Consider the following 23,319-nt stretch of genomic DNA (forward strand, 5'->3'; position numbering starts at 1 on the left):
GACAGCGCCACCCAAACCCATGACCACTACCATCTAGAAGGACAAGGGCAGCAGATAGATGGGAACACCACCACCTGGAAGTTCCCCTCCAAGTCACTCACCACCCTGACTTGGAAATATATCACCATTCCTTCACTGTTGCTGGGTCAAAATCCTGGAACTCCCTCCCTAACAGCACTGTGGGTGTACCTACACCACATGGACTGCAGCGGTTCAAGAAGGCAGCTCACCACCACCTTCTCAAGGGCAACTAGGGATGGGCAATAAATGCTGGCCCAGCCAGCGAAGCCCACATCCTGTGAATGAATTTTTTAAAATCCTGAGGTATTTCAGAGGTGTCCCTCCTGGAATTTTGAAATCTCTTACATGAATTAATCAGCGAATCAGAATGCTTAAGCAACAAATTCATTTTTGTGTACCTGAGCCTTTGTTGTCCAATAGAAACTGACTAGCCAAGTAATTGTGGCGCTGTTTAAACGCAAGCTAATTTTAGCAGAAATCACCTGACAACAAGCAGTTATATACACTTCACACAGATATTTACTGAACAAACATCAATGACTTTCAGAATGGGACAACCCAAAAACTAGACGGAGAATGAGAATTAGCTTCCATTTTATTCAGAGAAATCAAAGCAATCATACAAAGGCCAGAAAAAAACATAGCAGATCTATTTTACAGCAGATACTATACCTACACCAAGACAGAGAGACATGAACACCTTGCATTCCTTGTGGAAAACAGGAATCACAGAAAGTGGAAGGAGGTGTTAGTGAGGGAATTCCACTCGGCAGTTTGAAAAGATCAGATGGCTGGAGGATCTCAGGAACTATCAGAGTGTGAATGTGAAAGGAGAATCCACTGGAGTGATTTCCAGGGCTGCACTCCACGAGAGGCTCTTTATGAAGAATGCAGAAACCTGTTGAATGAGTTATAGGCAGACTCCAAGTCAAACAGCATCTGACGCACTTGGGTATCATCCAGTTCATCTGAGGCTGACATTCCACTGAGCTTCTGCAGCCTGCAAAACACCAGAACACTGCAGCAAACCAAGTGATTCCATCCAAACAACAGAGAAATCCCTCCCCTTCCTCTGTATAACTGGAGTGAGTCAGTGCTCATTCAGCATTGGGGTTAACACCATAGAACTCTCCTCCACCCCCAGTGGCTAGCTTTCCCTCTCCACTATCCTTATCAATCCCAAATTTATCCCACTGTCCCACTCTCTCCCCATAGCCCTGTATCAATCCCAAACTAATCCCACTGCCCCGCTCTCTCCCCATAGCCCTGTATCAATCCCAAACTAATCCCACTGCCCTGCTCTCTCCCCATCACCCTGTATCAATCCCAAATTTATCCCACTGTCCCACTTTCTCCCCATAGCCCTGTATCAATCCCAAACTAATCCCACTGTCCCACTCTCTCCCCATAGCCCTGTATCAATCCCAAACTAATCCCACTGCCCCACCTCTCCCCATAGCCCTGTATCAATCCCAAACTAATCCCACTGCCCCACCTCTCCCCATAGCCCTGTGTCAATCCCCAAACTAATCCCACTGCCCCGCTCTCTCCCCATAGTCCAGTATCAATCCAAACTAATCCCACTGCCCCGTTCTCTCCCCATAGCCCAGTATCAATCCCAAACTAATCCCACTGCCCCGCTCTCTCCCCATAGCCATCAATCCCAAACTAATCCCACTGCCACAGGGATTCACTCCAAAACTCACCACTGATCGACTCTCTCCTTTCCCTCGAAATCCGTTGGCAGATTACTCATTCGATTCATCGTCTCCATGAGCTCCCGGAGATCAGGCTGGATCTGTAAAGGAGTTAAATTTAGGCTGAATGCTGTGCTATCCACAGGTAACAGAGAGTGGGCAGTGTATGGAACCAGGAGTACAGCTTCTCTACTCATGTTACTGTTCTACCATAAGGAGGTACATTGAATACATTATCCAATTCCATCATCATCATTCTGAATTACCCACTCTTTATTTGGCTATCACCATCGCTGCGACACATGGTCATGCCTGTAGCTGGATAGAGCCACAGTTACTGCTGATCAGTGGAGACCACACCTGCAGCAGCAGCACTAACACACAAACCACTTGGCTCTGACTTTCCAGAGGTAACATCATGGGATTTCAGAGGCCCCTCTACATCCGGTTCACCATTCAATTAAAGTTGACAAACCGTTTTAAAAGACACAGCCTGAAACTGCCAAATAGCATGTAATCTGTAAAATGCCCAGGCCAAACTACAATGCAACTCCAACTGACCTGAGTCACTGATTCCTTCATTCCAGTCAGATTCTGTGGCCATCAGGAGGCACAGCCTCAGCTTAGCAGCAGAATAATACATTATTCCTGTCACCACAGATCAGCTACTTGGGGGGGACAATGGCATTGTGGTAATATCACTCAGCTAGTAAGCCAGAGGCCCAGGCTAGTGCTCTGGGTCATGCATTCAAACCTCTCCATGGTTTGGCAGCTAGTGGAACTTAAATTCAACTAATAAATCTGTAATTCAAACTTGTGTCAGTAATGGTGACTATGAATGCGGAGGAGATTTACCAGAATGGTTCCAGTGATGAGGGAATTTAGTTACAAGGTTAGGTTCGAGAAGCAGAACCAGGACTAAATCCCTTGAGGGGGGTTCAAACTAGTTTGGGAGGGGGATGAGGACCTGAGAGTAGATTCAGTTGGGTCAAAATCAGAAATGAAAATGGAAGTAGAAAATTGCTGGATGAGTCTGGAGGGCAGAGGAAACAAAGGTTGGAAAGTAAAAGCATTTGGCAGTGCTCAAGGTAACTCCAGGAGAGTTACCTGGACGCTGTGTTTCAGGAGACAGTCACACCCCTTAGATTAATTACATTAAATTTGGTCCGTAGTCAGGGACAGGAGGGTGTGACTGCGAGTGAGGCAGGTATGGGGATCCAGAATTTAGCTTTGGAAGAGCCTCAGCAAGTGCCCTTGTCCAATAGGTAAGAGGTTCTTGCTCCCAGTGTGGGCGAGGGCACAGACTGCAGGGAGGATGAGCAAACTGACCACAGCACCGTGGTACAGAGCGCCATTCAAGTGGGGGGAGAAATGAGAAATGTCGTAGGAATAGGGGATAGCATAGTTAGGGGAATAGATACTGTTCTTTGCAGCAAAGAGAGAGTCCCGAAGGTAGGCCAGAGGATTGGGAATTTTTTAGGAACCAGATGACTAAAAAGCTAATAAAGAGGGAGAAAATTGATTATGAAAGTAAACTGGCAAGAAATATAAAAACAAACAGCAAGAGCCTCTACGGGTTTATAAAAAGAAAGAGAGTAGCTAAAGTGAGCGTGGAACCCTTGGAGGATTGATAATGGGGAACAGAGAAACAGCAGATAATTTAAACCAATACTTTGCATCTGTCTTCATGGTGGAGGACACTATAAACATCCCAAAGATATCAGATAAGCGAGGAGCTAATGGGAGGAAAGATCTTGTAACTGTCTCGATCACAAGGGACAAAGTATTTGACAAACTAACGGGACTAAAGGCAGACAAGTCGCCAGGACCTGATGACCTGCACCCAAGGGTTTTAAAGGAAGTGGCTGCAGGGATAGTGAGGACATTGGTCGAAATATTCCAGAACTCACTGGATTCCTGGAGGGTCCCAACGGATTGGGAAACCGCTAATGTGACGCCCCTGTTCAAGGAGGGAGGGAGACAAAAAGCAGGAAACTATAGGCCAGTCAGCCTAACATCTGTTGTTGGGAAAATGTTAGAGTCCATTATTAAGGAAGAAATAGCAGGACATTTAGAAAAGCTTAACACAGTCAGACAGAGTCAACATGGTTTTGTGAAAGGGAAACCATGTTTGACAAATTTGCTGGAGTCCTTTGAGTTTATAACAAGCAGAGTTGATAAAGGGGAACAGGTAAATGTAGTGTATTTGGATTTCCAGAAGGTATTCGATAAGGTGCCACATAAAAGGTTATTGCACAAGATAGGAGCTCATGGTATTGGGGGTAATGTATCAGGATGGATTGAGGATTGGAAAACACACAGAAGACAGAGAGTCAGCATTAATGGGTCTTTTTCAGGTTGGAAAGATGTAACTAGTGGAGTGCCACAAGGATCAGTCCTAGGGCCTCAATTATTTACTATCTATATTAATGACTTGGAGGAGGGGGCAGAGTGTAATGTATCCAAATTTGCTGACTATACAAAAATAGGTGGGAGGGCATGTTATGATGAGGGCATGAGGAATCTGAAAGGGGATATAGACAGGTTGAGTGAGTGGGACAAAACTTGGCAGATGGAGTTTAATGTAGGAAAGTGTGAGGTCATGCACTTTAGTGGGGAGAATCAAAAGACAGACTATTATTTAAATAGGGAGAGACTCCAAAAAAGTGCAGCACAGAGGGATCTGGGTGCTCTTGTGCATGAAACACAAAAACTTATCATGTAGGCGCAGCAAGTAATTAAGGCGGCAAATGGAATTTTGGCCGGTATTGCTAGGGCGTTGGAGTTTAAAAATAGGGAAGTCTTGTTATAACTGTACAGGGTGTTGGTGAGGCCGCACCTGGAGCAGTGTGTACAGTTTTGGTCCCCGTATTTAAGAAAGGATATACTGGCATTGGAAGCAGTTCAGAAGAGATTCACTAGGCTGATTCCTGGGATGAAGGGTTTGACTTATCAAGAACAGCTAAACAGGTTAGGCCTTTATTCATTAGCATTTAGGAGAATGAAGGGTGATCTTATTGAATCATACAAAGTTCTGAGGGGACTTGACAGGGTAGATGTTGAGAAGATGTTCCCATTAGTGGGGGAATCTCGAACTAGGGGACATAGTTACAGAATAAGGGGACACTCATTTAAAACTGAGATGTGAAGGAATTTCTTCTCTCAGAGGGTAGTGAATGTCTGGAATTCTCTACCTCAGAGAGTTCTGGAGGCTAGATCACAAAGTATTTAAAGAGGAGGTAGATAGATTTTTAAAATATCGGAGAGTTGAGGGCTATGAGCTGGCTCGAAAGAGGAGTTGAAGCCAGGGGCAGATTAGCCATGATCTTATTGAATGACGGGGCAAGCTTGAGGGGCCGAATCTCCTAGTCCTGTTTCTTTTGTTCTTATGTTCAATGCAAGGAGCAGAGCAAATAAAGCAGATGAGCTGAGGGCACAGATAGAAACGTGGCAGTATTATATCATAGTTATTACAGGCTCATGGCTTAAAGAGGGACAGGAAGGCAGTTCAACATTCCTGGTCACAGTTTTCAGACAAGGTAGAGAGGGTGATAAAAATAGAGGGCGGGGTGGAAATTTTGGTCAAAGAAACTTACAGCTGTGAGGAAGGATGATATGTTAGAAGGATCATCAAATGAGGCCATATGGATTGTGCTAAGGAACAAAAAAGGGCAGTTACACGATTTGGAGACCCCCAAACAGTCATAAGAACATAAGAAACTGGAACAGGAGTAGACCATTCTGCCCCTCAAGCCTGCTCCGCCATTCAATACCAACATGGCTGATCATCTTGTGTTTAGATTTCCACATTCCCATCTACCCCCGATAACCTTTGATTCCCTTGCCTAACAAGAATCTATCTACCTCTGCCTTAAAAATATACAATGACCCCGCCCCCACCACCTTCTGAGGCAGAGAGTTCCAAAGTCACACAACCCTCAGAGAAAAAAATTTGCCTCATCTCTGTCCTAAAAGGGTGACCCCTAATTTTAAAACAGTGCCCCCTAGTTCTGGGCTCACCCACAAGAGGAAACATCCTTTCCACGTCCACCTTGTCAAGGCCGTTCAGGATCTTGTATACTTCAATCAAATCACCCCTCACTCTTCTAAACTCCAGTGGAAACAAGCACAGTCTGACCAACCTTTCCTCATAAAAAAACCCACTCATTCCAGGTATCAAGCAAGAGGGTAGCCAGGGAAAGGGTAGGCCCACTCAGGGACAGAGGTGGGAATCTGTGTGTGGAGCCAGAAGAAATGGGAGAGATACTAAATGTATACTTCTCATCAGTATTCACCAAAGAGAAGGATTTAGTGGTTGATTTGTCTAGGGAAGAGTGTGTAGATAGCATGGATCATGTTGAGATAAAAAAAGAGGTGTTAGGCGTCTTGAAGAATATTAAGGTGGATAAGTCCTCAGGGCCAGATGGGATCTACCTCAGGGTACTGAGGGAGGCAAGGGAGGAGATTGCTGGGGCCTTGACAGAAATCTTTGTATCCTCACTGGCTACGGGTGAGGTCCCAGAGGACTGGAGAATGGCCAATGTTGTTCCATTGTTTAAGAAGGGTAGCAGGGATAATCCAGGAAATTACAGGCCGGTGAGCTTTACGTCAGTGGTAGGGAAATTATTGGAGAAGATTCTTCGTGACAGGATTTACTACTATTTGGAAGCAAATGGGCGTATTAGTGAGAGGCAGCATGTTTTATGAAGGGGAGGTCGTGTCTCACTAACTTGATCGAGTTTTTCGAGGAAGTGACAAAGATGATCGACGATGGAAGGGCAGTGGATGTTATCTACATGGATTTCAGTAAGGCCTTTGACAAGGTCCCTCATGGCAGACTGGTACAGAAGGTAAAGTCGCACGGGATCAGAGGTGAGCTGGCAAAATGGTTACAGAATTAGCTTGGTCATAGAAGACAGAGGGTAGCAGTGGAAGGGTGCTTTTCTGAATGGAGAGCTGTGACTAGTGGAGTTCCGCAGGGATCAGTGCTGGGACCTTTGCTGTTTGTAGTATACGTAAATGATTTGGAGGAAAATGTAATTGGGCTAATTAGTAAGTTTGCAGACGACACTAAGGTTGGAGGAGTTGCAGATAGTGAAGAGGATTGTCAAAGGATACAATGGGATATGGATCGGTTGGAGACTTGGGTGGAGAAATGGCAGATGGAGTTTAATCCGGACAAATGCAAGGTAATGCATTTTGGAAGGTCTAATACAGGCAGGAATTACACGGTAAATGGCAGAACCCTTAAGTGCATCGACAGGCAGAGGGATCTAGGTGTACAGATGCACAGGTCACTGAAAGTGGCAACGCAGGTGGATAAGGTAGTCAGGAAGGCATATGGCATGCTTGCCTTCATTGGCAGGGGTATTGAGTATAAAAGCTGGGAAGTCATGCTGCAGCTGTATAGAACCTTGGTTAGGCCACACTTGGAATATTGCGTGCAATTCTGGTTGCCACATTACCAGAAGGATATGGAGGTGTTGGAGAGGGTGCAGAGGAGGTTTACCAAGATGCTGCCTGGTCTGGAGGTTATTAGCTATGAGGAGAGGTTGGAGAAACTCGGATTGTTCTCACTAGAGCGACGGAGATTGAGGGGCAACTTGATAGAAGTTTTCAAAATTATGAGTGGCATGGACAGAGTAGATAGTCAGAAGCTTATTCTCAGGGTGGAAGAGTCAATTACTAGGGGACATAGATTTAAGGTGAGAGGAGAAAACTATAGAGGAGATGTGCAGGGCAAGTTTTTTACGCAGAGGGTAGTGAGTGTCTGGAATTCGCGGCCAGAGGAGGTGGTGGAAGCAGGTACGATAGTGGTGTTTAAGAGGTAGCTTGACAAATACATGAATAGGATGGGAATAGAGGGATACGGACCCCGGAAGTGCAAAATGTTTTAGTCGACGGGCAATATGATCGGCGCAGGCTTGGAGGGCCGAAGGGCCTGTTCCTGTGCTGTACTTTTCTTTGTTATTTGTTCAATCTGGTAAACCTCCTTTGAACCACCTCCAATGCATTTACACCCTTCCTTAAATAAGGAGACTAAAACTGCACACAGTATTCGAAGTGCGGTCGAGGTTCTGTATAACTGAAGCATAACATCCTTTTATGTTCAATCCCTCTCGCAATAAAGGATAGCATTTCATTAGCCTTCTTAATTACTTGCTGTACCTGCAAACTAACTTTTTGTGACTCATACTGGAACACCAAGATCCCTCTACTCCTCAGAATTATGCAGCCGTTCTCCATTTAAGTAATACTCTGCTCTTTTGTTCTTCCTGCCAAAGTGAACAACTTCACATTTTCCCACATTAAACTCCATTTGCCAGATCTTTGCCCACTCATTCAACCCATCTATATCCATCTGCAACCTCATGTCCTCTTCACAACAGACTTTCCTACCTATCTTTGTGTCATCTGCAAATTTAGCCACCATGTCTTCGCTCCCCTCATCTGAATCATTGATGTAAATTGTAAAAAGTTGAGACCCCAACACAGACCCCTGTGGGACTCCACTCGTCACATCCTGCCAATCAGAAAAAGACCCATTTATGCATATTCTCTGCTTTCTGCCAGCCAGCCAATCTTCTATCTATGCTAATATGTTACCCCCTACAGCATGGGGTTTTATTTTCTGTTATAACCCTTCATGTAGCACCTTATCAAATGCCTTCTGGAAATCCAAGTACAGTTCATCTAGAGGCTCCCCTTTATCCACAGCGCATGTTACTCCTTCAAAAAACTCCAATAAATTGGTTAAAATTGGTTCACAAAACCATGCTGACTCTTCCCTATTGCCTTGAGTTTCTCTAAGTGCCCAGCTGTAACCTCCTTAATGATCGATTCTAACAACTTTCCCACGACAGACATCAAGCTAACTGGCCTACAGTTTCCTGTTTTCTGCCTCCCTCCCTTCTTGAATCGAGGGACTATATTTGCTACTTTCCAGTCTGATGGAACCTTTCCAGAATCTAGCGAATTTTGGAAAATTAACACCAGCGCATCTACGACCTCATTAGCCACCTCTTTTAAGACACTAGGATGAAGTCCATCGGGACCCAGAGACTTGTCAGCCCACAGCTCCATCAGTTTGCTCAGTACCGCTTCCCTAGTGATTGTAATTTCACCAAGTTCCCCTCTCCCGTTCACCTCCTGATTTACAGCGATTACTGGAATGTTTTTTGTATTCTCTATAGTGAAGACAGAAGCAAAATATTTGTTCATTTCTTCCACCATTTTCTTATTATCTATTATTAACCCCACACTGTCACTCTCTAGAGGACCAACACTCACTTTACTTACTCTTTTCCTTGTTAAACACCTGTAGAAACTCTTACTATCTGTTTTTACATTTCTAGCTAGCTTCCTCTCACACTCTAATTTCTTTCTCCTGATTAACCTTTTAGTCTTTCTCTGCCATTCTTTATATTATGTCCAATCATCTATCCTGTCACTTATCTTTGCGCAGCTAAATGCTTTTTCCTTAAGTTTGATGCTTTCCTTAACATCTTTAGTTAACCACGGGTGGTGGATCCTCCTCTTGGAATTTTTCTTTATAATAGGAACGTACTTATTCTGAATACTCTGAAATATCCCCTTAAATGTCTGCCACTGCTTCTCCATTGATCTATCTCAGTTGATTTATCCAGTGAGAGGGAGATAGAAGAGCAAATATGTGGCAAATCTCTGAGAAGTGCAAAAACAGTAGGGCAGTAATAGTAGGGGATTTTAACTACCCCAATATTGACTTGGGGTAGTTTCAATGTGAAAGGAATGGAGGGAATAGAATTCTTAAGGTGCATTCAGGAGAATCTTTTTGGCCAGTATGTAGCAAGTTCAATAAGAGACAGCATGGTTCTGAACTTAGTTTTAGGAATGATTTAGCAAAAGTGGACTGGAAACAGCTACTTGAAGGTAACTCAGTGTCCGAGCCATGGGAGGCATTCGAAGGGGAAGTTCACAGGGTTCAGAGTAAACACGTTCCCACAAAGGAAAGGGGTGGGATGGTCAAATCTACAGCCCCCTGGATATCGAGGAGCTAACAGGGTGAGATAAGGCAGAAAAGGAAAGCTTATGTCAGTCACCGAGAACTCAATACTACAGAAAGCTGAGGGGAGTATAGAGAGTGGAGGGGTGAAATCAAAAAGAAAACTAGGAAAGCAAAGAGAGGACATGAAAGAATATTGGACGCAAAATCAAGGGGAACCCAAAGATGTTTTATCAATACATTAAGAGTGAGAGAATAACTAAGGAGGGAGTAAGGCCCAGGAAAGACCAAAAGGTAACCTGTGTGTGGAGGTGGAGGATGTGGGTGTGGATCTTAGTGAATAGTTTGTGTCTGTCTTCACAAAAGAGGGGACAATGCAGATATTGTAGTTAAGGAGGAGGAGTGTGAAGTATTGGATGTGATAAACACAGGGAGAGAGGGAGTATGAAGGGGATTAACATCCTTGAAAGTGGATAAATCACTAGGGCCGGATGAAACGTACCCCAGGCTGTTTAAAGAAGCCAGGGAGGAAATTGAGGAGGGTCTGACCATCATTTTCCAATCCTCACTGGATACGGGTGAAATACTGGAGGATTGGAGGTCTGTTAACAGGCTAGTCAGTCAAACATGGCAAAGGAATACACAATAAATGGGAGGATATTGAGAGGTGTAGAAGTGGTGAGAGATCTTGGAGTGAAAAAGGAAATGGGGAAGGTACAGGCTCAACATGTTCCCTCTAGGGTGATAGGAAGGAGTAACAAGCCCAGAGAACCATGGATGACCAGAGATATTCAGGATACGGTGAGAAGGAAAAGAGAGGCTTTTAGCGGGTACAAGGGGAGCAAATCAGCAGAGGCATTATTGGAGTACAGAAAGTGCTGGGTGGAGCTTAAGAAAGCATTTGGGAGAGCAAAGAGGGGATATGAGAAAGCTCTGGCTGGTAAAAGTAGGGAAAATCCCAAGATATTCTATAAGTATATCAATGGGAAGGGGATAACTAGGGAAAGAGTAGGGCCCATAAGGGACCAAGGGTGAAATCTATGGGTGGAGCCAGAGGACATCGGTAGAGTGTTGAACGAATACTTCACGTCCGTCTTCACCCAAGAGAATGAGGATGAAGGTATGGAACTTGGGAAGAGTGACTGCGAGGTTCTTGAGCAAATCGATATAGGGAGTGACAAGGTATTGGAGGTGTTGGCAGGCTTAAAAGTGGACAAATCTCCAGGTTCAGATGATTTATGTCCCAGACTGCTGAGGGAGGCAAGGGAGGAGATCGCAGGGGCTCTGACCCAAATTTTTAATTCCTCTCTGGCCACGGGGGAGGTGCCAGAGGACTGGAGAACAGCTAATGTGGTTCCGCTATTTAAGAAGGATTGTAGAGATAAGACAGGGAACTACAGGCCAATGAGTCTCACGTCATTGGTAGGGAAACTATTGGAGAAAATTCTGAAGGAGAGAATCTATCTCCACTTGGAGAGGCAAGGTTTGATCAGGGATGGTCAGCATGGCTTTGCCAGAGGGAGGTCCTGCCTCACAAATTTGATTGAACTTTTTGAGGAGGTGACCAGGTGTGTAGATGAGGGTAGTGCAGTTGATGTCGTTTATACGGATTTCAGCAAAGCCTTTGACAAGGTCCCACATGGAAAACTTATAAAGAAGGCAAATACACATGGGATATAGGGTAATTTGATAAGGTGGATTCAAAATTGGCTTAGTCGTAGGAGACAGAGGGTGATGACAGGACTGGAAGCCAGTATCCAGTGGCGTACCACAGGGATCTGTGCTCGGTCCCCTATTATTTGTCATTTATATAAACGACATAGATGACTATGTGGGGGGTAGGATTAGTAAGTTTGCGGATAACACAAAGATTGGCTGGGTGGTTAACAGTGAGGTTGAGTGTCTTGGGCTTCAGGAAGATAAAGACAGGATGGTCAAATGGGCAGATAAGTGGCAGATGAAAAGTGAGAGGTGATACACTTTGGAAGGAGTAATTTGACAAGGAAGTATTCAACGAACAGCATGACACTAGGAAGTTCTGAGGAACAAAGGGACCTTGGCGTGTGTGTCCATAGATCTCTGAATGCGGAGGGGCATGTTATTAGGGTGGTGAAAAAGGCATATGGGACACTTGCCTTTATCAATCGAGGCATAGATTACAAAAGTAGGGAGGTCATGTTGGAGTTGTATAGAACCTTGGTGGAGGCCACAGCTGGAGTACTGTGTGCAGTTCTGGTCGTCACATTATAGGAAGGATGTGATTGCACTGGAGGGGGTGCAGAGGAGATTCACCAGGATGTTGCCTGGGATGAAACATTTAAGTTATTAAGAGAGCTTGGATAGACTTGGGTTGTTTTCGTTGGAGCAGAGAAGACTGAGGGGCAACCTGATCGAGGTGTACAAGATTATGAGGGGCATAAACAGGGTGGATAGGGAGCAGCTGTTCCCCTTAGTTGAAGGGTCAGTCACAAATAGACATAAGTTCAAGGTGAGGGGCAGGAGGTTTAGGAGGGATGTGAGGAAAGACGTTTTTACCCAGAGGGCGGTGACGGTCTGGAATGCGCTGCCTGGGCGGGTGGTGGAGGCGGGTTGCGTCACATCCTTTAAAAAGCACCTGGATGAGCACTTGGCACATCATAACATTCAAGGTTATGGACCAAGTGCCGGTAAATGGGTTTAGGTAGATGGGTCAGGAGTCTCTCTCGTGTCAGTGCAGACTCGATGGGCCGAGGGGCCTCTTCTGCACTGAGAGATTCTGTGATTCTGTAATAGGAAACAGGGCCTAGGAATAAATGGGTCTTTTTCAGAGTGGCAGGTGGTGACTAGTGGGGTACCACAGGGGTCAATACTTGGGCCCCAGCTATTCACAATATATATCAATGATTTGGATGAGGGAACCAGATGTAATATTTCCAAGTTTGCTGATGACACAAAGCTTGGTAGGAATGTGAGCGATGAGGAGGGTGTTAAGAGTCTTCGATGTGATTTAGACAGGTTGAATGAATGGGCAACTACGTGGCAGACGCAGTATAATGTGGCACTGGGAGTAATCTGGAGATTACTGCATTTGAGGTCCTGCTTGCTAATTATTTTCCTAGCTCCCTAAATTCTAAGTGCAGGACCACATCCCCCTTCCTACCTAAGTCATTGGTACCAATGTGGAACACCACCACTGGCTGTTCACCCTCCCCCAGAAGAATGTTCTGCAGCCGCTCTGTGACATCCTTGACCCTGGCACCAGGGAGGCAACATACCATCCTGGAGTCGCGTCTACAGCCGCAGAAACACCTGTCTGTTCCCCTAACCAATGAATCCCCTATCACTATAGCTTTTTCTTTCTTCTTCCTCCCTTCCTGTACAGCCGAGCCGCTCGTGGTGCCACAAACTTGGCTCTGACTGCACTCCTCTGAGGAACCAGCGACAACACCAGCTTCCAAAATGGAAAACCGATTTGTGAGCGGGACCCCAGGGGAGTCCTGCACTACCTGCCGACTTCTCTTGGACTGCCTGGTGGTCACCCATTCCCTCTCTATCTCCAGGCCCTTAAGCTGCGGTGTGACCACCTCTCTGAACGTGCTATCCACATATCTCAGCCTCACGGATGTGCCAATGACTCCAGCCGCCGCTCGAGCTCTAAAACCCGGAGCTCAAGTTTCTGCAGCTGACAGCACTTCCTGCACATGTGGTCGTGTAGGACACCGGTAGCGTCCATGACTTCCCACATATTACAAGACACGCATTCCACTTGACTGAGCCGCCCTGCCATGCAATGTTGGCCTTGATTGCGAGAGGAATTGAGTACAGGAGCAAGGATGCCTTACTGCAGCTCTACTGGGCCTTGGTGAGACCACACCTGGAGTATTGTGTGCAGTTTTGGTCTCCTTACCTAAGAAAGGATATACTCGCCATAGAGCGAGTGCAGTGAAGGTTCACTAGACTGACTCCTGGGATGGCAGGATTGTCGTATGAGGAGAGATTGGGCCGACTAGACCTGTGTTCACTGGAGTTTAGAAGAATGAGAGGGGATCTCATTGAAACGCATAAAATTCTGACAGGGATGGACAGACTGGATGCAGGGATGATGTTTCCTCTGGCTGGGGGAGTCTAGAACAAGGGGGTCACAGTCTCAGGATACGGGTAAGGCCATTTAGGACTGAGATGAGGAGAAACTTCTTCACTCAGAGGGTGGTGAACCTGTGGAATTCTCTACCACAGAGGCTGTGGAGGCCAAGTCACTGAATATATTTAAGGAGGAAATAGATAGATTTCTGGATTCTAAAGGCGTCAAGGGGTATGAGGAGAGAGCGGGAGTATGACGTTGAGATAGAGGATCAGCCATGATCATATTAAATGGTGGAACAGGGTTGAAGGGCTGGAATGACCTACTCCTGCTCCTAGTTTCTGTTTCTGTAGCAGTTGTGTAGCGCCTAGCTGAGCATGTCTCAGCATTTCATGGAACAAATGCAAGGCTTTATGAACATAACAATGGCAAATTTCTGGGATTAACTGAGATGATAACTAAATTCAATCTTATGATGCAAGAACATGTCCAACGCATCAAAAATGAAGAAATCCATGACCATTATCTTGGACCTCATATTCAAAATGAGCTAATCTCAATGATGGTGTTGCAGGTGAAGAAAAAGGTTATTGAAAAGGTGAAGGCTGCAAAATACTTTGCACATTCTTGACTGTACGCCTGGCCTGATTCATCAAGAGCAGATGTCTCTTATGCTCCGTTTCATTGGCATGACTTCTAGAGAAGCGAAGGTAAGAGAGAATTTTATTGACTTTTTTCTATTCATTCATTGGATGTGGGCTTCGCTGGCTGGCCCAGCATTTATTGCCCATCCCTAATTGCCCTTGAGAAGGTGGGGGTGAGCTGCCTTCTTGAGCCGCTGCAGTCCATGTGGTGTAGGTACACCCACAGTGCTGTTAGGGAGGGAGTTCCAGGATTTTGACCCAGCGACAGTGAAGGAACGGCGATATATTTCCAAGTCAGGATGGTGAGTGACTTGGAGGGGAACTTCCAGGTGGTGGTGTTCCCATCTATCTGCTGCCCTTGTCCTTCTAGATGGTAGTGGTCGTGGGTTTGGAAGACACTAGGTGGGAGTGTTGGGTAGAGAATGTAAAAGCAATCTGTTACTGGACAAGTGATATCTGGAATGACAGCATCTGTGGAGCGAAAAAAAAACAGTTAACGTTTCGAGTCTGTATGATTCTTCTTCAGAGCTGTGAAGAAGAGTCATAAGGACTCGAAATATTAATTCTGTTTTTTTCCTCTTCACAGATGTTGTTAGACCTGCTGAGCTTTTCCAGCGTTTTCTGTTTTTGTTTCAGGTTTCCAGTATCCGCAGTATTTTGCTGATGTCAGGAATGCCTTGCTTAAAGTTGCTGAAGAATGCGATGGGCCAAATTTAAAAGAAAGGCTGAGTCCTTGGTCAACTACCAACTGGAAAATTCAGAATTGCTCTTTGCAATGGTTGTGTGGTACGACATCATGTTCACCATAAACACTTTGAGCAAAGCACTTCAATCCAGGGAAATGCAGCTCGATGTGGCTGTCACACACTTCAAAGGACTCAATGACTTTATGCAGAAATGTAGGAACACTGGATTTACCTCAGCCAAGAAGACAGCAACAGAAAGAGCAGCTGAAATGGACGTTTAAGCTTCTCAATAGTAACTAGGGATGGGTAATAAATGCTGGCCCAGTCAGCAAAGCACACATCCCCTGAATGAATAAAAAAAAAGGTGAGAAGGAGCTGGAGAATTCGCCCAAGAAAGTATTGGAAATCAATTACTTTCCAGTCATTGTGGATCAGACTCTCATGCAACTCACCACATGATGCGAGCAAATGCAAGTATACACTGACAATTTCAGTGTTCTTTCTGATGTGAATAAACTCAGAGAAATAACAGAAGAGGACATGAGAAAGCAGTGCCTGGGATTGGGCATTGCATTGTCTGACAAAGAATCTTACAATATCAACAATGCAGATCTTTTCTCAGATCTGTGGATGCTACGAGAATTCACCCCTGAAGGAAGAAGTACTCCAGTTTATCTGTTCAGTTTCTTAAAACACTCAACGGTTCTTTCCCAAAACACAGCGATCGCGTACAGGATTTCGCTGCCAATCCCAGTTAAAGTGGCTTCAGCAAAACGAAGTTTTCCCAGATTAAAGATGATAAAGAACTACCTTTGTTTAAATTCATTTACAGGATGTGGAAGTCGCTGCCTAGTCCAGCATTTATTGCCCATACCTAAGGGTAATAAAAGGTGGTGAGCTGCCTTCTTGAACCGCTGCAGTCCATGTGGTGTAGGTACACCCACATGGCTGTTAGGGAGGGAGTTCCAGGATTTTCACCCAGCGACAGTGAAGGAACGGTGATATATTTCCAAGTCAGGATGGTGAGTGACTTGGAGGGGAACTTCCAGGTGGTGGTGTTCCCATCTATCTGCTGCCCTTGTCCTTCTAGATGGTGGTGGTCGTGGGTTTGGAAGGTGCTGTCTAAGGAGCCTTGGTGAATTCCTGCAGTGCGTCTTGTAGATGGTACAGACTGCTGCTACTGTACATCAGTGGTGGAGGGAGTGAATGTTTGTGGATGTGGTGCTAATCAAGCAGGCTGCTTTGTCCTGGATGGTGTCAAGCTTCTTGAGTGTTGTTGGAGCTGCACTCATCCAGGCAAGTGGAGAGTATTCCATCATACTCCTGACTTGTTCCTTGTTGATGGTGGACAGGATTTGGGGAGTCAGGTCGTGAGTTATTCGCCACGGGATTCCTAGCCTCTGACCTGCTCTTGTAACCACGGTATTTATATGGCTAGTCCAGTTCAGTTTCTAGTCAATGGTAACCCCCAGGATGTTGATAGTGGGGATTTCAGCGATGGTAATGCCATTGAACATCAAGGGGTGATGGTTAGATTCTCTCTTGTTGGAGATGGTCATTGCCTGACACTTGTGTGGCACAAATGTTACTTGCTACTTGTCAGCCCAAGCCTGGATATTGTCCAGGTCTTGCTGCATTTGGACATGGACTGCTTCAGTATCTGAGGAGTCACGAATGGTGCTGAACATTGTGCAATCATCAGCGAACATCCCCACTTCTGACCTTATGATGGAAGGAAGGTCACTGAAGAAGCAGCTAAAGATGGTTGGAACTGAGGCACTACCCTGAGAAACTCCTGCAGTGATGTCCTGGAGCTGAGATGACTGACCTCCAACAACCACAACCATCTTCCTTTGTGCTAGGTATGACTCCAACCAGCAGAGAGTTTTCCCCTGATTCCCATTAACTCCAGTCTTGATAGGGCTCCTTGATGCCACACTCGGTCAAATGCTGCCTTGATGTCAAGGGCAGTCACTCTCACCTCATCTCGGGAGTTCAGCTCTTTTGTCCATGTTTGAACCAAGACTGTAATGAGGTCAGGAGCTGAGTGGCCCTGGCAGAACCCAAACTGGGCATCAGTGAGCAGGTTATTGCTAAGCAAGTGCCCCTAGATAGCACTGTTGATTACCTGTTCCATTACATTACTGATGATCGAGAGTAGACTGATGGGGCAGTAATTGGCTGGGTTGGATTTGTCCTGCTTTTTGTGTACAGGACATACCTGGGCAATTTTCCACATAGCTGGGTAGATGCCAGTGTTGTAGCTGTACTGGAACAGCTTGGCTAGGGGTGCGGCAAGTTCTGGAACACAAGTTGCAAAAATAAAACAGGGAAGGTGGCTCACTCATGGTTTACAAAAGAAATTAGGGATAATATTAGATCCAAGGAACAGACATATAAAATTGCCAGAAAAAGCAGCAAGCCTGAGGATTGGGAGCAGTTTAGAATTAAGCAAAAGTGGACAAAAAGATTGATCAAGAAGGGGAAAATGGAGTATGAGGGTAAACTTGCAGGGAACATAAAAACTGACTGTAAAAGCTTCTATAAATATGTGAAGAGAAAAAGATTAGCGAAGACAAATGTAGGTCCCTTACAGTCAGAAACAGGGGAAATTATAATGGGGAACAAAGAAATGGCAGAAGAATTGAACACATATTTTGGTTCTGTCTTCACAAAAGAGGACACAAATAATTTTGCAGAAATGTTAGAGAGCCAAGGGTCTAGTGAGAGGGAGGAATTGAAAAAATCAATTCTTCAAATGGTGCTAGAGAAATTAATGAGGTTAAAAGCTGAAAAATCCCCAGGGCCTGATAATCTACATCCCAGAGTACTAAAGGAAGTGGCCCTGGAAATATTGGAAGCATTGGTGGTCATCTTCCAAAATCCTATAGACTCTGGAACAGTTCCTACAGATTGGAGGGTGACAAATGTAACCCCACTATTTAAAAAGGAGAGAGAGAAAAAACAGAGAATTACAGACCATCAGTTGTAGTGAAAATGCTAAAATAAAAGACGTGGTAACAGAACACTTGGAAAGCATTAACGGGATTAGACAAAGTCAGCATGGGTTTATGAAAGGGAAATCGTGCTTAACTAATCTACTGGAGTTTTTTGAGGATGTAACTAGTAGAATAGATAAGGGAGAACCAGTGGATGTGGTGTATTTGGATTTCAAGAAGACTTTTGATAAGATCCCACATAAGAGGCTAGTGGGCAAAATTAAAGCACATGGGATTGGGGGTAATATACTGGCCTGGATTGAGAATTGGTTGACAAACGAGAAACATAGAGTGAGAACAAATGGGTCTTTTTACAGATGGCAAGCGGTGGCTAATGGTGTACCGCAGGGATCATATATATATATATAGTCTGCACTGGAGTGCTGCTTTGGGCTGCAGTAGAGTGCTTAAGTTGGAGTTTGGTGACTGAGGGAGTTTGATGAGGAGGGAACAAGGTGATCCTTTGAGCACCATGAGTACGGCCGGGTAAGTATTTACTACTTTTATCGCTTATAGTTTTTAAAGTCTTATTTTGTGGTTCATCGTTTGTAAGGGCTATACTCTGTAACAATGAAGAGCAAGGAAGAAGGGCCCGAGAGTAATTGATATTATTTGATATTAAGTATCTTCCAAAAGGTTTAATTTAAAGGGGTAAGTCATGGCAGGAGAGCTCAAAGCCATGGTGTGCTCCTCCTGCTCTCTGTGGGAAGCTGGGAACATTTTCAGTGCCCGGGGCCAGCATGTGTGCGGGAAGTGTCTCCAGCTGCAGCTCCTGGAAGCCCGGGTTTTGGAGCTGGAGCGGTGGCTGGGGACACTGTGGAGCATCCGCGAGGCAGAGAGTATCATGGATAGCACGTATAGAGAGGTGGTCACACTGCAGGCTAAGAGTCCACAGGCAGGTAGGGAATGGGTGACCACCAGGCAAAGCAAGAGGACCAGGCAGGCAGTGCAGGAATCTCCTGTGGCTATTCCCCTGAAAACAGATATCCCGCTTTGGATACTGTTGAGGGGAATGGCCTCTCAGGGGAAAGCAGCAACAGCCAAATTCGTTGAACCGCAGTTGGCTCTGCTGCACAGGGGAGGAGTAAAAAGCGTGGGAATGCAATAGTTATAGGGGATTCAATAGTAAGGGGAATCAAGGACAAGAACAAAAGATAGAAAAGGGAATAAGAAAACTGATAGGCAGAGAAATCAAGGGCAAGAATCAAACAGGGCCTCAGTGAAAAATAGTGGGAACGGGACAAGTAATGTTAAAAAGACAAACCTTAAGACTTTGTGCCTTAACGCGAGGAGTATTCGCAATAAAGTGGATGAATTAACCGGCAAATAGATGTAAACAGGTATGATTTCGTCGGGATTACGGAGACATGGCTACAGGGTGACCAGAGACGGGAACTGAACATCCAGGGGTGTTCAGTATTTAGGGAGGACAGACAAAAAGGAAAAGGCGGTGGAGTTGCATTGCTGGTGAAAGAGGAAATTTAGATACTATGCTTCTTTTTTATTTTTTCCTGACAAAATGGACAATTTCACATTTGCCCACATTATACTCCATTGGCCAGATCTTTGCTCACTCACTCACGTAATAGTGAGGAAAGATATTAGCTCCGGCAATGTGGAATCTGTATGGGTAGAGCTGAGAAACACTGAGGGGCAAAAAACGTTAGTGGGGGTTGTATATAAACCCCCAAACTGTAGCAGTGATGTTGGGAATGGCATTAAACAGGAAATGATAGATGCATGTAATAAAGGAACATCTGTAATTATGGGTGACTTTAATCTGCATATAGATTGGGCAAATCAAATTAATAACAATACCGTAGAAGAGGAAATCCTGGAGTGTGTACGGGATGGTTTTTTGGACCAATACGTTGAGGAACCAACTAGAGAACAGGCCATCCTAGACTGGGTATTGTGTAATGAGAAAGGAATAATTGGCAATCTAGTTGTGCGAGGCCCCTTGGGGGATGAGCGACCATAATATGATAGAATTCTTCATCAAGATGGAGAGTGACATATGAGGCGCAAGTTGGTGATGATGGATTGGGAAATGTTACATAAAGGGATGACGGTGGATAGGCAATGGCAAACATTCAAAGAGTGCATGGGTGAACTGCAACAATTGTTTATACCTGTCTGGCGCAAAAGTAAAACAGGAAAGGTGGCCAAACCATGGCTTACAAGGGAAATTAGAGATAGTGTTAGGTCCAAGGAAGAGGCATACAAATTGGCCAGAAAAAACACCAGACCTGAGGATTGGGAGCACTTTAGAATTCAGCAAAGGAGGACCAAGGGATTGATTAAGAAGGGGAAAATAGAGTATGAGTGTAAGCTTGCAGGGAACATAAAAACTGACTGTAAAAGTTTCTATAGGTATGTGAAGGGAAAAAGATTGGTGAAGACAAATGTAGGTCCCTTACAGTCAGAAACAGGGGAATTTATAATGGGGAACAAAGAAACGGCTGACCAACTAAATACATACTTTGGTTCTGTCTTCACAAAGGAGGACACCAATAACATACCAGAAATGTTGGGGAGCACAGGGTTTAGTGAGAGGGAGGAACTGAAAGAAATCAGTATTAGTAGGGAAATGGTGTTGGGGAAATTGATGGGATTGAAGGCCGATAAATCCCCAGGGCCTGATAATCTACATCCCAGAGTACTTAAGGAAGTAGCCCTAGAAATAGTGGATGCATTGGTGGTCATCTTCTGAGATTCTATAGACTCTGGAACAGTTCCTACAGATTGGAGGGTAGCTAATGTAACCCCACTATTTAAAAAGGGAGGTGGAGAGAAAACAGGGAATTATAGACCAGTCAGCCTGACGTCGGTAATGGGGAAAGTTCTAGAGTCCATTATAAAAGATTTAATAGCTGAGTACGTGGAAAACAGTGGCAGAATCAGATAGAGTCAGCATGGATTTATGAAAGGGAAATCATGCTTGACAAATCTACTGGAATTTTTCGAGGATGTAACTATTAGAGTTGATGAGGGGGAGCCAGTGGATGTGGTTTATTTGGACTTTCAGAAGGCTTTCGACAAAGTCCCACATAAGAGATTGGTGTGTAAAATTAAAGCGCATGGGTTTGGGGGCAGTGTGTTGAGATGGATAGAAAACTGGTTGGCAGACAGATAACAAAGAGTAGGAAAAAAATGAGTCTTTTTCCGAATGGCAGGCAGTGACTAGTGGGGTACCGCAGGGATCGTTGCTGGGACCCCAGCTATTCACAATATATATTAATGATTTAGATGAGGGAACTAAATGTAATATCTCCAAATTTGCAGATGACACAAAGCTGGGTGGGAAGGTGAGCTGTGAGGAGGATGCAGAGATGCTTCAGTGTGATTTGGACAAGCTGAGTGAGTGGGCAAATGCATGGCAGATGCAGTATAATGTGGATAAATGTGAGGTTATCCATTTTAGTAGCAAAAACAGGAAGGCAGATTATTATCTGAATGGCTATTAATTGAGAGAGGGGAATGTGCAATGAGACCTGGATGTCCTTGTATACCAGTCGCTGAAGGTAAGCATGCAGGTGCAGCAGGTGGTAAAGAAGGCAAATGGTTTGTTGGCCTTCATAGCCAGAGGATTTGAGTACAGGAACAGGGATGTCTTGCTGCAATTGTACAGGGCCTTGGTGAGATCACACCTGGAATATTGTGTGCAGTTTTGGTCTCTTTATCTGAGGAAGGATGTTCTTGCTACAGAGGGAGTGCAGCGAAGGTTTACCCGACTGATTCCTGGGATGGCGGGACTGACGTATGAGGAGAGATTGAGTCGGTTAGGATTATATTCACTGGAGTTCTATCGGTCTAATATCTCCTTCTGTGGCTTGATGTCAAAATGTGTTTTATACTGCTCCTGTTTTGGAGTGCAGTTTGGGGATGTTTCATTGTGATAAAGGTGCTGTATAAACTCGAACCTCTCCACATGAAAACCTACAGCTCGGAAACACCAGCTTTCTGGAAATACTTTGAGCCGATCCGGGCAACTGGCAGCATCAATGTAATACAGCGAGTGGCATGGAGATGGCAACATGAAAAGATACAGCATTTGACAGGAAAACTATTTCTAGTGTTGCTTTCCAATGATTTATCACTGTTAAATGCTTCAGGTAAGTATTTATATCCACGTTTATATCCAGTTCACAGACTGTGGTTAGGCATTCTAATGTCAATGTATAATCCAGAAAATACTCCAATCCAGAAATGAATTGTTCCCAAGCATTCCGGCAGTGCTGGGCTGAGAGAGGCACAGGGCAGTGCTGGGCTGAGAGAGGGCACAGGGCAGTGCTGGGCTGAGAGAGGCACAGGGCAGTGCTGGGCTGAGGGAGGCACAGGGCAGTGCTGGGCTGAGGGAGGCACAGGGCAGTGCTGGGCTGAGGGAGGCACAGGGCAGTGCTGGGCTGAGGGAGGCACAGGGCAGTGCTGGGCTGAGGGAGGCACAGGGCAGTGCTGGGCTGAGGGAGGCACAGGGCAGTGCTGGGCTGAGGGAGGCACAGGGCAGTGCTGGGCTGAGGGAGGCACAGGGCAGTGCTGGGCTGAGGGAGGCACAGGGCAGTGCTGGGCTGAGGGAGGCACAGGGCAGTGCTGGGCTGAGGGAGGCACAGGGCAGTGCTGGGCTGAGGGAGGCACAGGGCAGTGCTGGGCTGAGGGAGGCACAGGGCAGTGCTGGGCTGAGGGAGGCACAGGGCAGTGCTGGGCTGAGGGAGGCACAGGGCAGTGCTGGGCTGAGGGAGGCACAGGCAGTGCTGGGCTGAGAGGGGCACAGGGCAGTGCTGGGCTGAGAGGGGCACAGGGCAGTGCTGGGCTGAGAGGGGCACAGGGCAGTGCTGGGCAGAGGGAGGCACAGGGCAGTGCTGGGCTGAGGGAGGCACAGGGCAGTGCTGGGCAGAGGGAGGCACAGGGCAGTGCTAGGCTGAGAGACGCACAGGGCAGTGCTGGGCTGAGAGAGGCACAGGGCAGTGCTGGGCTGAGAGAGGCACAGGGCAGTGCTGGGCTGAGAGAGGCACAGGGAAGTGCTGGGCTGAGAGAGGCACAGGGCAGTGCTGGGCTGAGAGAGGCACAGGGCAGTGCTGGGCTGAGGGAGGCACAGGGCAGTGCTGGGCTGAGAGAGGCACAGGGCAGTGCTGGGCTGAGAGAGGCACAGGGCAGTGCTGGGCTGAGAGATGCACAGGGCAGTGCTGGGCTGAGAGATGCACAGGGCAGTGCTGGGCTGAGAGAGGCAC

General features: G+C 45.9%; 1 protein-coding gene across 1 annotated transcript in view; it reads right to left on the reverse strand.

The window, feature by feature from the left end:
• Positions 1-598: 598 nt before the first annotated feature.
• Positions 599-23,319, reverse strand: part of vps28 (VPS28 subunit of ESCRT-I) — a gene marked incomplete at its 5' end in the record, with an annotated part of 28,162 nt that continues 5,441 nt past the window's right edge. The window contains 2 exon segments of the mRNA XM_078537742.1: positions 599-1,021; positions 1,728-1,819. Coding sequence (XP_078393868.1) covers positions 901-1,021; positions 1,728-1,819 — 213 coding nt within the window.

The sequence above is a fragment of the Cetorhinus maximus genome, unplaced genomic scaffold (genome assembly GCF_964194155.1).
Source record: "Cetorhinus maximus unplaced genomic scaffold, sCetMax3.hap1.1 HAP1_SCAFFOLD_2913, whole genome shotgun sequence".
In the NCBI taxonomy this organism is placed as follows: Eukaryota; Metazoa; Chordata; class Chondrichthyes; order Lamniformes; family Cetorhinidae; genus Cetorhinus; species Cetorhinus maximus.